The sequence below is a fragment of the Cavia porcellus genome, unplaced genomic scaffold (assembly GCF_034190915.1).
Source record: "Cavia porcellus strain 051 isolate PalLab524CR breed Dunkin Hartley unplaced genomic scaffold, mCavPor4.1 scaffold_10, whole genome shotgun sequence".
Taxonomy (NCBI): Eukaryota; Metazoa; Chordata; class Mammalia; order Rodentia; family Caviidae; genus Cavia; species Cavia porcellus.
The window spans coordinates 44,503,451-44,517,102 of record NW_026947493.1 but is presented as its reverse complement, the minus strand read 5'-3'; the positions used below and the strand labels follow the sequence as shown (position 1 = coordinate 44,517,102).

Sequence of the window (13,652 nt, the reverse complement as noted above, 5' to 3'; positions counted from 1 at the left end):
AACTACAAAATTTAGTAGCATTTCTACCTAGTAATAATGAACTACTCAAAAAAGAAGAAAATTATCTTATTTATAATAGCATTAAATATCAAAGAATAAATTTGATCAAGGCAGTAAGATCTATACATTGAAAACTATAAAACATCAATGAAAGAAACAAGACATAAATAAATTGAAGTATATCTTATGCTCATGAATTGTCTCATTTCTAACAAGTGACCCAGGATAAACAATCTCTATCAAAATTAAAATGGCATGTTTCAAAGAAATTTAAAAAGAATCCTAAAGTTCTCCTGAAATCACAAAAGACTCTGAATAACCATAGCAATCATGAGCAAAAAAAAAAAAAAAAAGCTGAGGCATTACATACTTCACTTCAAAATATACCACAAAGCTATACTATACCATGATCCCAGAGTAAAAACACATAGACTAATGGAGCACAACAGAGATTCTAGAAATAATCCCATTAATTCAATATCAACTGATCTTTGACAGAGTTGCCAGAAATACACAATAAGAAAAGATAGTCTCTTCAATAAACACATCTGGTAACCCTGACATGTAGGAGAAAAAAACAGACCTTTATCTTACACTATATATAAAATCAACCCAACACGGATATAAAGACTTAAATATAAGATGTGAAACTGTAAACTACTCCAAGAAAGAACAGAGAGAAAGTGTGATACTAGTCTGGGCAATGACACTAAAATTGCAGGTAACCAAAGCAAAAATAGACTAATTATGCACAGTAAACAAAATACTCAACAAAATAACTTATGGAATAAGAAAATATATTACAAACTGTACCCCAGATAAAAATTAATATCTAAAACATATGACTGATTCACTCCATGTCAAAAATACAAATAACCCAAATGAAAATGGATAAATGACATAAATAGGTAATTCTTAAAAGGAGAAATTCAGAAAGTCAACAGGTGTGTGAAAGGTGTTCAGCATCTCTAATCACCAGACAGCTGCAAAGCAAAACATGAGTTATAACCTCACAAAGGATGACAGCTATCCACAGGGGAAAAGCTACGTGATGAAGAAGATGGAGAAATAAAGGGATGACAGTACAGTTTTAGTGAGAATATTAGTGGAGGTACTATGGACTATAAAATGGAAGTTCTCAAAAAATTAAAAACAGAACAATTGTTTGATCCAGCAATCTCACTTCAGGGCTGATGCCCAAAGAAAATGAAATCAGCATGCAAAGAGCAGTCTGTACTCTCATATTCACAACAGCATTATTCTCAAAAGACAATATACATAATCAACCTAAGTGTCCATTGATGGATGAACAGATGGAGAAAATGTAGCTAATATACTGTACCCTTGAAAACTGTCAAGTGGGAATAACTTAAATGTTCTCTAATTAAAAAAAAAAAAGAGGGGGCTGGGGATTTAGCTCAGCAGCATAAGCGCCAAGCGCCTGCCTGCAAGCAGGCAGTCATGAGTTCAATCCCCGGTACCGGTAAAAAAAAATGTTCTCACCACCCCCCTTCAAAACAACTCCATGGAATATCAATAGCATGTTAATTATCTTATTGTGCTCATCATTTCACAATTGAAAACATCATGCTTCATCAGGCATGGGGGTGCACACCTACAATCCCAGAATCTGGGAGGCTGAAGCAGGAGGATTGCTATGAGTTCGAGGCCAATCTGGGCTACACAGTGAGTTCAAGGCCTGCCTGAAATACATCACAAGACACTGCCTCAAAAAACTATAACTAAGTAAATAAATAAAACATGTTTTACACTATACATATATATGTAAGTACACATACATGTACAATATTATATATAATATTATGATCAATTACACCTCAATGAAGCCAGATTAAATAGGACTCTGATCAAAATCTCCTCCCATTTTTTTTCTTTTCCAAGATGTTCTTACTTTATATACAGTGGAACAGAAGATGACTGTTCCAGAGGGTAAAAACTTCAAGATAAAGCTCAAACATTGATTTAAATATTTTCTCTACAGCAAAACACATTTGCAGAGAACATACTTTATACTTCAATGAGCTATACTTTCATGATGAGGTAGAGGATTTTGACCTTTACCTTTCCCTAGAAATGTTGAAAAGGGAAGAAAAAAAGCTATCAGAATTAATTTTCTTACACACATTTGAAGAACCTAGAAGAATAATTAAAGACTTTAGTAAGACTGGGTATACACACAAATACATGAAGCTTTGGCTCTTTTACTGAGCCCAAGATTCTTGTTTTCCATACCTCCTCAAAAAACAGACAACAAAGCCTTCTGGCATTTTTTGTCCTAGGCCAACCCATCAGCAAAAACAACATGTGAAAGAACTAAAATTAATAGAAATACTTTGAAATTATTTTGCATGCTTTAAGGTTAGTAATCTATTTCTCTAATGAAATTTACCTAATCCCATTTTATCATTTAATATTATTTGAAATTATTGTCTTCATATTTCAAAATTCAAGGACACTTTGGGTGTCCTTTGGTTTCTTATCACAGTAAAACAAATGGTAGTTTCACCTATTCAAAAGGCAATTTTTGCCACAAGACAAACTCCTGTAACTTTGAAAATTACAGCTTTTCAGGCCACTCTGCATCCCTTGGCTATGTTGCACTGAAAAATGTGAACAGGTCTGCATTCAAATCTACTGCTCCAATGGATGCTTTCTCTAGCATGAACAATGGACTACCTAACCTAACAAGAGTCAAGTTGTCTTATGAATATTCTAGATCACTCTGTGAGAGAATCATGAACCTGCAAGAGTGGCAGAGGAAGCACTGATTTGCAGTATTTGTTAATTTCTGTGTTATAAATACTCCTGCCCAGGTCAATTTTAAATTAACAATTCAATACTGAACATGGGAGTTAATTATGTGGGTTACACCATTACAGAGTAGTTCCACAACAGATATAATTTCCAGAGACCACAAGTGTTGTAGTCAGGGATTGTGAGAACAGTTAGAATCAGGACATGAAGTTTTATAATGGTCACCCAGAGTTAACACAAGAAAATCCAGGAAATCTATCCACAACACCAAAGACATGGAATATTCAGCCAATGGCCTGAATCCCACAGCAATGTACCACCTGAGTGCAGATGAAGACCCAGAGCTCATGACAGTGCCTCCCACAAGTCCAACCGGAGGTCTACAGCCCACAAGAAGAACTCATGCCAGTCTCTTTTATGGATCTTTGTTGGGAACGGCCAAAGGTCAGCGGTGGAAGCTAGAAAGTCTTTGCCAGCAGGGTGAAGGAGCCTGCTGGTAGGTTGAGGTTTCTACGCTGGAGCCAAGAAGTCACACTCACAGCAAAGACCAGGGCTGTCCTAAAAAGCACCACAGCCATTCTCAGCGACATGGAGGCCTCGAGCTCCTCTGATGACAAGCACGTTCAAATACATGCTAGGAAGCCAGCATGAGGAGCTCATCCTGGAGACCAAGCAGCGCATGTCTTCCCCTCTGGAGCCAGGAAGCAGTGCTCGATGTGAGGACCATAGCTTTTCCAGGAGAACCTAATGGCTCAACAGCAACATGTAGATGAACCCACAATACCTCAACACCTCAATGCACTAATGCCTTTTCTTTATCCACATCTCGATTTATGCTGGCAACTTTCCTCAGGTGAAACACCTGCACTCAGCAGCATGGTGATTTAATTCCACTGGCATTAAATTGACCACCAGTTTTTAATCCACAACAACAGGTAACAGTAAAATTTAGTAAAATAATTATGAATATGAAATTTTATGAATATGTTATCTGTGTTTATCATGAGTAATCTATGTATATGTGTATACAGTTTCAATGTTAATAATAATTATGTTTAACAACCAACGAGCTTGTAAAGTGTTTTTATTGTCAGCTCTCAAGAGCTTGTACAATATGAGCCAACATCAGCACACTGCAGGACATAACAAATTAGGACTCTGAATTCTCACATGAGCATTTAAACAATAAACAGTGAAGAAGAGCATCAGCAGCACACCACCAAGGAAGCATATGCTGCTTCAACCCAAGATCTCCTACTATAAGCAAGGTACTGCCTCCTGTGAAGTTCTTAACAATAGTCACAGTGTTTACACAAAAACAGTCCTTTTTTTTCCACTTGCAGTTTTTAAGCAGATAGTTCATTAAACTTTATTTTAGGAATTCTGTTTTCACTAAAATGCAACTGGAATGGTATAAAGCTGGCAGACCTGGTTCATGTATTTTCATTGTAATGGAATTGCTTTATTAACGTGAAATTGTATATATTCTCTTATCCCCAGTTTGGGACCATCAGAGATTGTGTGTGAAGGTGTGCTCAAATATTTTGAAGAAAAGAGACATTATGGAAGTTACTGTTGATGTCCAGTTGTCTGGCTGTGAAGTGCTGTGTTGCTTGCTTTGTTCTGTTCTGATTTGCTTTGTTCTGTTCTCTTTCATTTTATTCTCTTTAAAATAAAATTTTTTTAAAAGTCTATTTCTCATGATAAAAATTTATTCCATAAATCTAACATTACAACTGACCAAATCCTGTTAACACTAAAATCCTAGTACACTAAACTCAAATTGTAACACACGGAACATTATGAAAAAGAAAGTGCTACATATTTCTCAGGAAATACGTTAATCAGATTATAAACATTGTTCAAAAAAAGTTTTTAATTTTCATAATTTGAATGCCTGAACAGTTCTGTAATTTAAAATTTTAAAATAAATTTTATTTCAAAATATACTTTCTACTTTTATTTCTTATATTATTTGAGACTGGTGACTAAGTTTACAATGATAAATTGGTTAAGACTGAATTTTTTCCATTCTCCTACACTTTCAAAATTTTGTTTCATTTCCTTTTTGAAGGAGAATATTAAAACTATCATGAGAAATACATAAGAAGAATAGCCAAGATGGTTATCTCCAGAGGTAGAACTTTGTGGCTCCTTCTTAATATTGCAGCACTCATGAAACAAACTATAGGTCAGCCTTTAACAGACTATGACCATGAAGTTAATATTATTCCGACTGAATCTGGTACTAACTACAAATTAATTTAAATGCACCTGATGACTAGTCAGGTCTTTAGACAAAATACGAGTTTTGCTGTTGTAAAGTAAGTAGAATTCCACCCCATAATAACTGGCTCTAGAACCCAATTCATTAGGCAAAGAGGCAATAAATCTTCATAAAATCCTTAGATTCCTTTTGACAGAACATGAGAGCAGAAATGGAAAGGTGACCTGAAAATACTTGGAAGCTCCCATGAAAGAATAGAATTTCCTCCACTACCTACCCCCTGACCATTTCTGGCTCTGGCACCCTAAGTCACTATAATATATCTGATCTTACCAGGTGCTGCACAGTCAAAAAAGGAAATAACTGCCCCCAAATTCACTGTCACTCGAGAATACAGATAACGTCACACAACTCCAAAAAGATGTAATCCCTTTTTTAAACAGTTTAAATAGCACATCTACTGTTGATAGATTTAACATCTTTTTATTGCTAGTTTTAATTCATAACTATTTTCAGTTCAAGTTGATACCAAAAGTTACAAAAATCTCGATTGAAAATAGAAATACTGAAAGTTTATTTTGTGATTTAGTATGCTGACACACTACAGAAGAACTACATGTGTATGTTTGTATGTATAAAATATACAGTGTTTAATTTTTTAAAATTTATTACAGTAAAAAAACATTGTGGTTAATCCCTCTCAAAATACTTTTCTTATGTAAAATCCCTTATATATAAGTGATGATTACTCAATCTTTCATATAACTCTATATACATTTTGTATTAGCCCAGGAAATATGTCTCAGTGACAGGATTTAGTTAACTGTTTGTCAAATAGATTTAGCTTTATTTTTCATATAAATGTGTATACTACATTTTCCTGTTTCCCATGTAGTCACAGATAGCCTTGTAACTGTGTTGTGACCAATATACGTGCAGAAAAATGACACACAATGGGAATGTACAGGATAATTTGAAAAAACATTCAAGCCAGGTGTGATGGCACATGCCTATAAGCCCACCACTTTGGTGGCTGACACAGGAAGGAACCAAGTTCAATCCCAGCCTGAGTGAGTTAGTGAGATCCTGTCTCAAAAAATTTTTTTAAACCTTGGAATGTAGATATATAGCTCACTGAGTAAGTTGACTTCAGTACTCAGTACCAGAAAAAAAAATTAAAGTGTCTTTTGGAAGCCATGCATTCAGGATCCAAACATACACACACCCCTCACATGACAAGGAACACCACAACCTCATGTTCCGCCATGGACTGGACTTGCCATGAGTGAAAGTTAGCGGTAAGCTACTGTACTGAGAAAGTGTATCACAGAAACTAGTGTTTTCCTTCCCAACATTCCCTGTAAAAAATTAGTTCTCCCACTCTAAAAGATTTCTTCCTTTAAGGAAATTATAGCATTAGAATTCCTTGATGGACAAGACAAAATAATGACCATAAGAAATAAAGGTTGATAGAACCTAGCTTATATTATGAAAGAGTAAGCAAGAAAAGGAATAAACAAATATTGCACAGATATTTATATATATACATATATATATATACATATATATATATACATATATATATATACATATATATATATATACATATATATATACATATATGTATATATATATACATACATACATTGGTAACCCACATTCCCTAAGTAAGTACATGATAAGGAAGCACCATATATGAAGGTTAATTATACACAAATATTCTGCATGCTATTTACTTATGCATTAGTGGAGCACAAACAAATTATAACCCGGATTTGATCATATATATTAAAAACCTGTTATAAAGTTACTACATTGTATTTCATAAATGTATTTAATTATTACATGACAATTTAAACATAATGAGTGCAGGGGGCTGGGGATTTAGCTCAGCGGCATAAGCGCCTGCCTTGCAAGCAGGCAGTCGTGAGTTTGATCCCTGGTACCAATAAAAATGAAAAAGACAAAAAAAAAAAAATAATGAGTGCAGTCCACTTTTATTAGCAAATATATTGTTGGACTTATGAGTTAGAAGAAAGGAAAAAGGAGCAAAAAGAGGAAAGCCATCTTGCACAACACTATTTCTAGTTTGTTAACTGGCACCTTAGCCTACCAAATAGTAAAAGTATTTATATAATGCTTTAGAAGTTTCAATGATGCTTAGGAACCAAATATAACATCATATATAATTTATAAATATTATTAACTCATTCAAAATATAATAATTCACTTATTCATTCAGCAAATGTTTATTAACAACTTGTTAAGCACTGGGGCCTCCAGGAATATACTATATAAAATCAAAAAAAAACATTTCCTTCTGATGGGGCTTATGTTGTGATTGGAGGGTAGGAGGTGGGATATAGAAAAAACAGAAATAAAACAACATAGTAATTTCAGACAATGAGAGAAGTATATGAAGAAAACTTCAACAGTTAACCAATTAGGATGTAAAATGATGGGTACTAGAAGGCCTTCTAAAAGTCAAAATGTCATGTAAAACATGACTTACGAAAACAAGGATTTTTTTCAATTCATTTACTGCTATATGACAGGAACTCAGAAAATTCCTTGCTTGTATTAGGAATTAATAAGTAATTACCAAATGAGAATAGCAAGATCCTAAACAGGAGGTCACCTTGGAACGTTGAAGGAAGAGACAAAAGGCTAAGGTGATTGTGTTGTACCAATTTAGGTAAAATCTAGGTGCCAAGTTCAGGATGGGAGTCAGGCTCCCTATCATGTAAGCTTTCATGGCCATTGGAAAAAAGTTTTGCGCTTTCATTTAAGTTTGATGACAAATCATTAGAAAATTGTAAACCAGTGAATCTTTTGATCTTTTGCCTATATTAAAAGGAATTGTCACCCGTTTCCTAGAAAGTGGACTACGGAGGTAGAGAGTAAAATGGAAGCAAGAGAACTGAGAGGAAGTGGGGATTCTAGCAGGGAGAGAACTGAATTAGGGAGGTGACTCCTGACCAGGTAGCCGGTGACACAAATCACATAGGCAATACTTAGCGATGGTGGAAAAGGGAAGGGAGGGATTCATTCCGTTTGCATCCACATATCTTAAAAAAGACATGAACACAAAGATTCCATAGGTAAGTATCTACCTTATATAATTCTTTTTGTCTTTCCTCCAATTTTACACTAGAAAGTTTTTTCAGTTTTATTCTTAGTCTTGTTACCACTGCTTTCTTATTTTTTTTTTTTGCATTGCTGTTAATGTTCTCAGGGATCTAGTACTCTTCATACAATTCTGAAATAGTCACTTTATTTCTGTCCTGAGCTGTCTATTTGTTACAGCCTCTTGATGGTACTACCATCCTCTTGTCTCGCCCAGAGCATAGCAAATCCTTCATCTCTTTCAAGCCCATTCCCTTTCCTAAATTAACAATCTTAAACATCTAAGTCAGAAAATTTAGACAACATACAGTCTGACCTTTCTCTTCATTCTTCATCCTCCACTATCAAATATTCCATTTGGCCAGAATCTCTTTTCATGGCCATCAGTACAGCTCTGCCAAGGCCCTTGCCCTTCAGCTGTAGGAAAGGAGGACCTGCTGATGGGTTTGGTGCTCTGTAGTCCCTGTATTTTCCACTGCATTCACCAGGCTGTGTGAAAGCTCCACAATGAAAGTTTGATCAATCACTGCTTAAAGTATTCATCAGCTCCTGACCTCAGAATGATCCCACACAGCACAGCTAGAGGGTTTAGATCCTCTGGGATCAGATGCAGGTCTTCTCCCTTCTCCAGTCATACTGCCTTCCCAGTACCCTGGTCTATAGAAAATATCATCTGGTCACGTGAGACTCTATTGCTAGTTCCTGTGAAGGCCATCATGAATATTCCCATTACTATGCCTGAATATTATCATCTCCTCAGAAAAGAAATACGGCCCAAGTACGTCAAGAAAAAAACATGGTAATTATTGTGTTCTGTAGACGTGTAATAATAAACACACCTTTAAAAAGCTTGTCCCTACCACGCTTCTGTCTGTAACACAGTTCCATTCATTCTACAATGCACAGCACTAAAGCTACTGCCCCCACAAAGCACTCGCACACACCCCAAGGACAAGTCATCTCTGCCTTCACAACCCCACAACCCTTATCTGTATTCCTAACTCCTGCCTGTGCTGTGGCACCTCATTTTAATGTTAAAAACTGGGTCATGATAAGCCCACACTTCTTGAAACACTATTCTATATACATTATGTACTAAAATTGCCAGAGGGGGGAAAAAAATCTTGTAATGGAGAAAGTTATAAACTAAACAGATCAATGGAATTAGGATACAGACAGGTAGATAGCAAAGTAACTTAGTAGATTAAGACACAGGCAATTTGAAAATATCTAGATTACTTTAATAAATAATTAAAGTAATAAAACTATTACCATGGTGAATAATTCCATTTTCTAACAATGCTTGCCCCAGGTGAACACCTTCCTCAGGTCTGTGAATTTCTCCAATTTCCAACAGCCAGGACACAAATTCACTACAACAGAAAACCAATGAAAATAGTAAATCTTACCCTGCTGCTATCTCACCTAAGAAGATTATCTGTACCATTTAGTCATGAATGAACTATGAGGCAAGACTCAAAACATAAAGGAATATTTTCAATGCATTACAGTAGGTGATCTCTCACCTACATTGAGAGCACACGTAAAGAAGTTGGACTGTATTCTAGAAAATCCATGTCTGTATACTGAAACTTTTAATATACTGAAACATTTAATATGCTACTCAACTTGTTGAGGCCTCTAATAAGCACACAATGAAAATGTCATTGTCACTTTAATTATAAATGTACTCTCCATATAAAGGCAAATGATCATACAGTATCATTTAGAGGACACTAAATACAAAGAGGTTTTACAAATAAAATATGCTATGCTCATGTTTTTATACATCTAACATTTGAACTTTTATATAATCTGATGAATTTGTCTTAGACTGGTTTTCTTTTTTGCATGGAGCCCAGGGAGTCAATGTTATATAAAGCACTGGAAATTAGTCTAAATTCTGAACTAAATTTGGTTTCCTTCAAAACCAAAGATAAGACAAATGTCTGAAGTCAAATAAACAAGGGACATGACATTCTACAACTGGATTAGTAGCCTAAGAAATACATTTTGTCAGGTGTGGTGGTACATATACCTAATCTCAGCATTCTAGAATTTAGGCCAGCCTGGATTGCACAAGCAGTTCAAGGCCAGCCTGAACTACCCAGAAAGACCCTGTCTCAAAAAAAAAAAAAAAAAAAAAAAAAAAAAAACACCTTGAAAAGCCTGAAAGATTGATAAAGGGGCTAAAGAAGCTTTATACTTTATTAAATAAGAATCATCCAAAAGAAAGACACATAATAAAGGAAAAATACAAGAGAAACAAAAGATAAACAGGACATGATAAGTAAAGTAAAACAGAGTATAAAATAAAGTATCTTAATGGTTAAGATCACGTACTATGCAGTAAGACAACCCAGATTCAAATTCTGTTTCTTCTACTAGCTGTGTGACCTCTGTCTCAACCTCAATTTTTTCATCAACAAAATAGAGATACTACCAGAGTAACAGGGCTGTCAAGAGATTAAATGAGGTGATGTATAGTGGGAACTTAACACAAAACCTTCCTTGCTCACACTGAGCTCTTAATAATTCTCGGCAGTTGACAAGTGGGCTGAGACAGCTGATGTCTAGCTAAATCATAGTTTCACATTCTGATTTTACAAAATTTCTAAAAATGTTAAATGCAAGTAAGTAAATCTATTTAAATATTACTATAAATTGGGATTTTTTTTAAGTGGGTGAGAAAGTAGGAAAGGAAGTTAAAGAGGGGCTTTATCAGGGGACCTATTAAATAATGGAGATTTCAGAAAGATCAGAAAAGATCTCAAACTTGGGCTCTCATGCAGCACTGGCATGGCGTTAGAGATAAGCCACAGCTAACACTTCCTAGGCTTAGCTGATGTGTCAGGTCCTCTGGAAAAAGCTTTACAAGTACTAGCTAGCATTGTGATCATATGAGATACTATGAGGAAAAGGTTAGCAAAACCCCTTTTTATACAATTAGGATAAATTCAACCCAGGTGATAACCTGGTAGCTTTGTTCCCCTAGGTATGTGACCACCTGATGAAAGTAAGATATCAGCATTGCTATAGTAAAAATGATCCCTGATGGCTATATTACAGGACTGTAGACTCTTGAGGAAGCCATAGTGTGAAGTGACTCTCTCCAATGTGGGTATATTCCAGTGGGGATCTGGGAAGTTATAGCCATGGACTCCTTACAGCAACACTGTCCTTCTGTTGCACACAGCATCTGTGACAAGCGGATCTGGATCTGTGCTTTTCTCTGCGTAAGAGCTATCAGCTGGCAGACTACCAGAAGCTACACTGCTGGGCAGCTGCGGTGCACATTGCAAGAGCCATTCCCTTAGAAGACAGCTCAAGCTGCCCTGCAGGCAGAGGCTTTTCTGGCCCAATTTTTAGTATTGGGGTTAGAGGCCAACATGGCTATGGTCATGCTGCAACTACCCATAGCTACTTAAGAAGGCACCCTGATAGACATTACAAATAAGCACTGCAATCATCTCTCCATCTCTTGAGAGAAAACAAAAATTTAGTATCTCCAAATCACACAAGTTTAACTTTCCCAACAAAAGCTAGTGGGAGAACCAAGATCTGAGCCAGAGACAGTCTGATTAAAAGTCTGGCTTTAACTACAACTCCAGCCTACTCTTACAGAACTGACATGGACATTCACTGACTGTATGAACTTATAATACTTCCTGTATTCCTGATCCACATTTCCTGTTCCTTTAAAAGAAAGAGGCACTTAACTCCTAAGTACATATTACAGGATCAGAAGTTATGCACAGAAGGAGGTTAACACAGAGCCTTGCTAGGAAGGGTTACCTGAAGCAGCTACCCTTCCTGGCGGCTCAGCACTACTTAAACCAGACGGGGGTCCCACTTAGGGCTGTAATACAGAAACCAGATGATTCATATTCTATGGCATCCTGCCATTCACACGACTCACTTTCTCAGATTTTTTCATCTATACCTCTTCATCTTCAGTCCCATTGTCTAAATTCTGAACTATTTGGCAGACTGGACAGTTTGCCTTCAATTTTCCAATAACCTCTAACTTCGTGGATCCCCTGTCATCTTTGACTTTTAAGCCTTGTGTGTATTTCCATGCTAGATACATCATTCTGTCCTCTACAGGTACTGAATGACTTAGTGCCTAACCTCAACCTCTGCTTCACCCTCAGAACATGATACATCATTTAAGTCATGGCTAAATGATGGGAGTCGTAAGTTACCTGGTCAGGATCCTAGCTCTCTGTTCAGTCTCTCATCCTACAAAGGTCCGGGAAATATAAACCATAAATAATTACTCAAAAATGCTTAGGAAGATATTTTTAAAGGAGAAAGAAACAATTAAATAGAGTCAACATGTGAGATAATAAATATCCTACCTTCCAAGGAAGCATTTAGGGAATGTTGTCAGTTTTCTTTTTCTGTCTTTGATTAGATTTCCTTGCTTGCACATCATTTTATAAAGCTTCTCACCCTGTTCAGAGATCATTACCCAGGTGTCTTGCTCCATTCCTAATTTTAAACCTATCAAAAATTAGAGAAACGGTCAATAATGGGAAAAGTCTCCTCATTGATGTGCTTATGCTTTAAACAAACATTAACTGTGTGTCTACCACATGCTAAAGCTTGTGGATACAGAGCTCTGTAAGACTGAACTCATATTCAAGAAGTTCATGACATACCAGAGACTTAGCCAAGGCAAGATCCCCAGGGCTTAAAACACTCTGTGTTACTGTGCCCCAAAGGTACACGGTTTAGCCAATGGAGTAGGAGCAGCAGATAGTTAGCATAATTGGACAAAGCAGCCCCAGAGACAATCCTGCAGACATGGAGGAAACTGTGATACAATAAAGGCATATTCAGGGCACCACTTCCTAAAAAATGTTAAGAAATCTTACTCAGAAGGGCCATGTTCAAATACGAATCATAAATAGCTATTTTTACAGAAAGAGAAAGTAGTCACAGGAGCTTGACTAAAGACAAGCAATACAGAAATATGGAGCCCTGGGTGTCTTACACTTTTAACTTAAATTCTAGAGAAACATCTAAATGTTTTAATCCATAAAAGGGGAAAGGAAGGGTAGTGTAGAAAAAAGCTTGGTGCTTTAAAAACTAAGCTCAGAGGACAGTAGGAAAGGGAAAGAGTTTTCACAGGACAGACCATTAGGAAGGACCTGTGGAATCTCAGGCAACTTCAAACTGCAAAAGAAGGCTCTGAGACAAAAAAGATAAAACTGAGAAGGAGCTAGGAGGTTGTGTTGGTAGGACACGGCTATTGGTTATACACAGACATGAAACAGAAGAAATCAGGATGCTTCCCAAGGTATGCTGAGAGTGACAGAAGGAAGCCAGGGCCACTTGCTGGGTAAAGCAACTCATCAGTCCTGAGAACTCTGAGTAGATTCCAGGGGTCAATAAAGCATGACTACGAAGCCCAGGAGAGAAGACAGAGCTGCACACAAAAATTGAAAAGTTGGTGGTACACAAGTGGACATTAATGTGATGGATAGAGACAACCTAAGCAAGGAATCCACTTAGAACC

At 36.4% G+C, this 13,652-nt stretch overlaps 1 protein-coding gene across 1 annotated transcript in view; it reads right to left on the bottom strand.

The window, feature by feature from the left end:
• The window catches only part of Prex2 (phosphatidylinositol-3,4,5-trisphosphate dependent Rac exchange factor 2), a 310,793-nt gene that overhangs the window by 165,893 nt on the left and 131,248 nt on the right, over nt 1-13,652 (bottom strand). Inside the window, exons 10-11 of the mRNA XM_063257426.1 lie at nt 12,490-12,634; nt 9,401-9,501 (exon numbers count right to left, since the gene is read on the bottom strand). Of these exons, the coding sequence (XP_063113496.1) occupies nt 9,401-9,501; nt 12,490-12,634 (246 nt within the window). The remainder of the gene's footprint in view (nt 1-9,400; nt 9,502-12,489; nt 12,635-13,652) is intronic.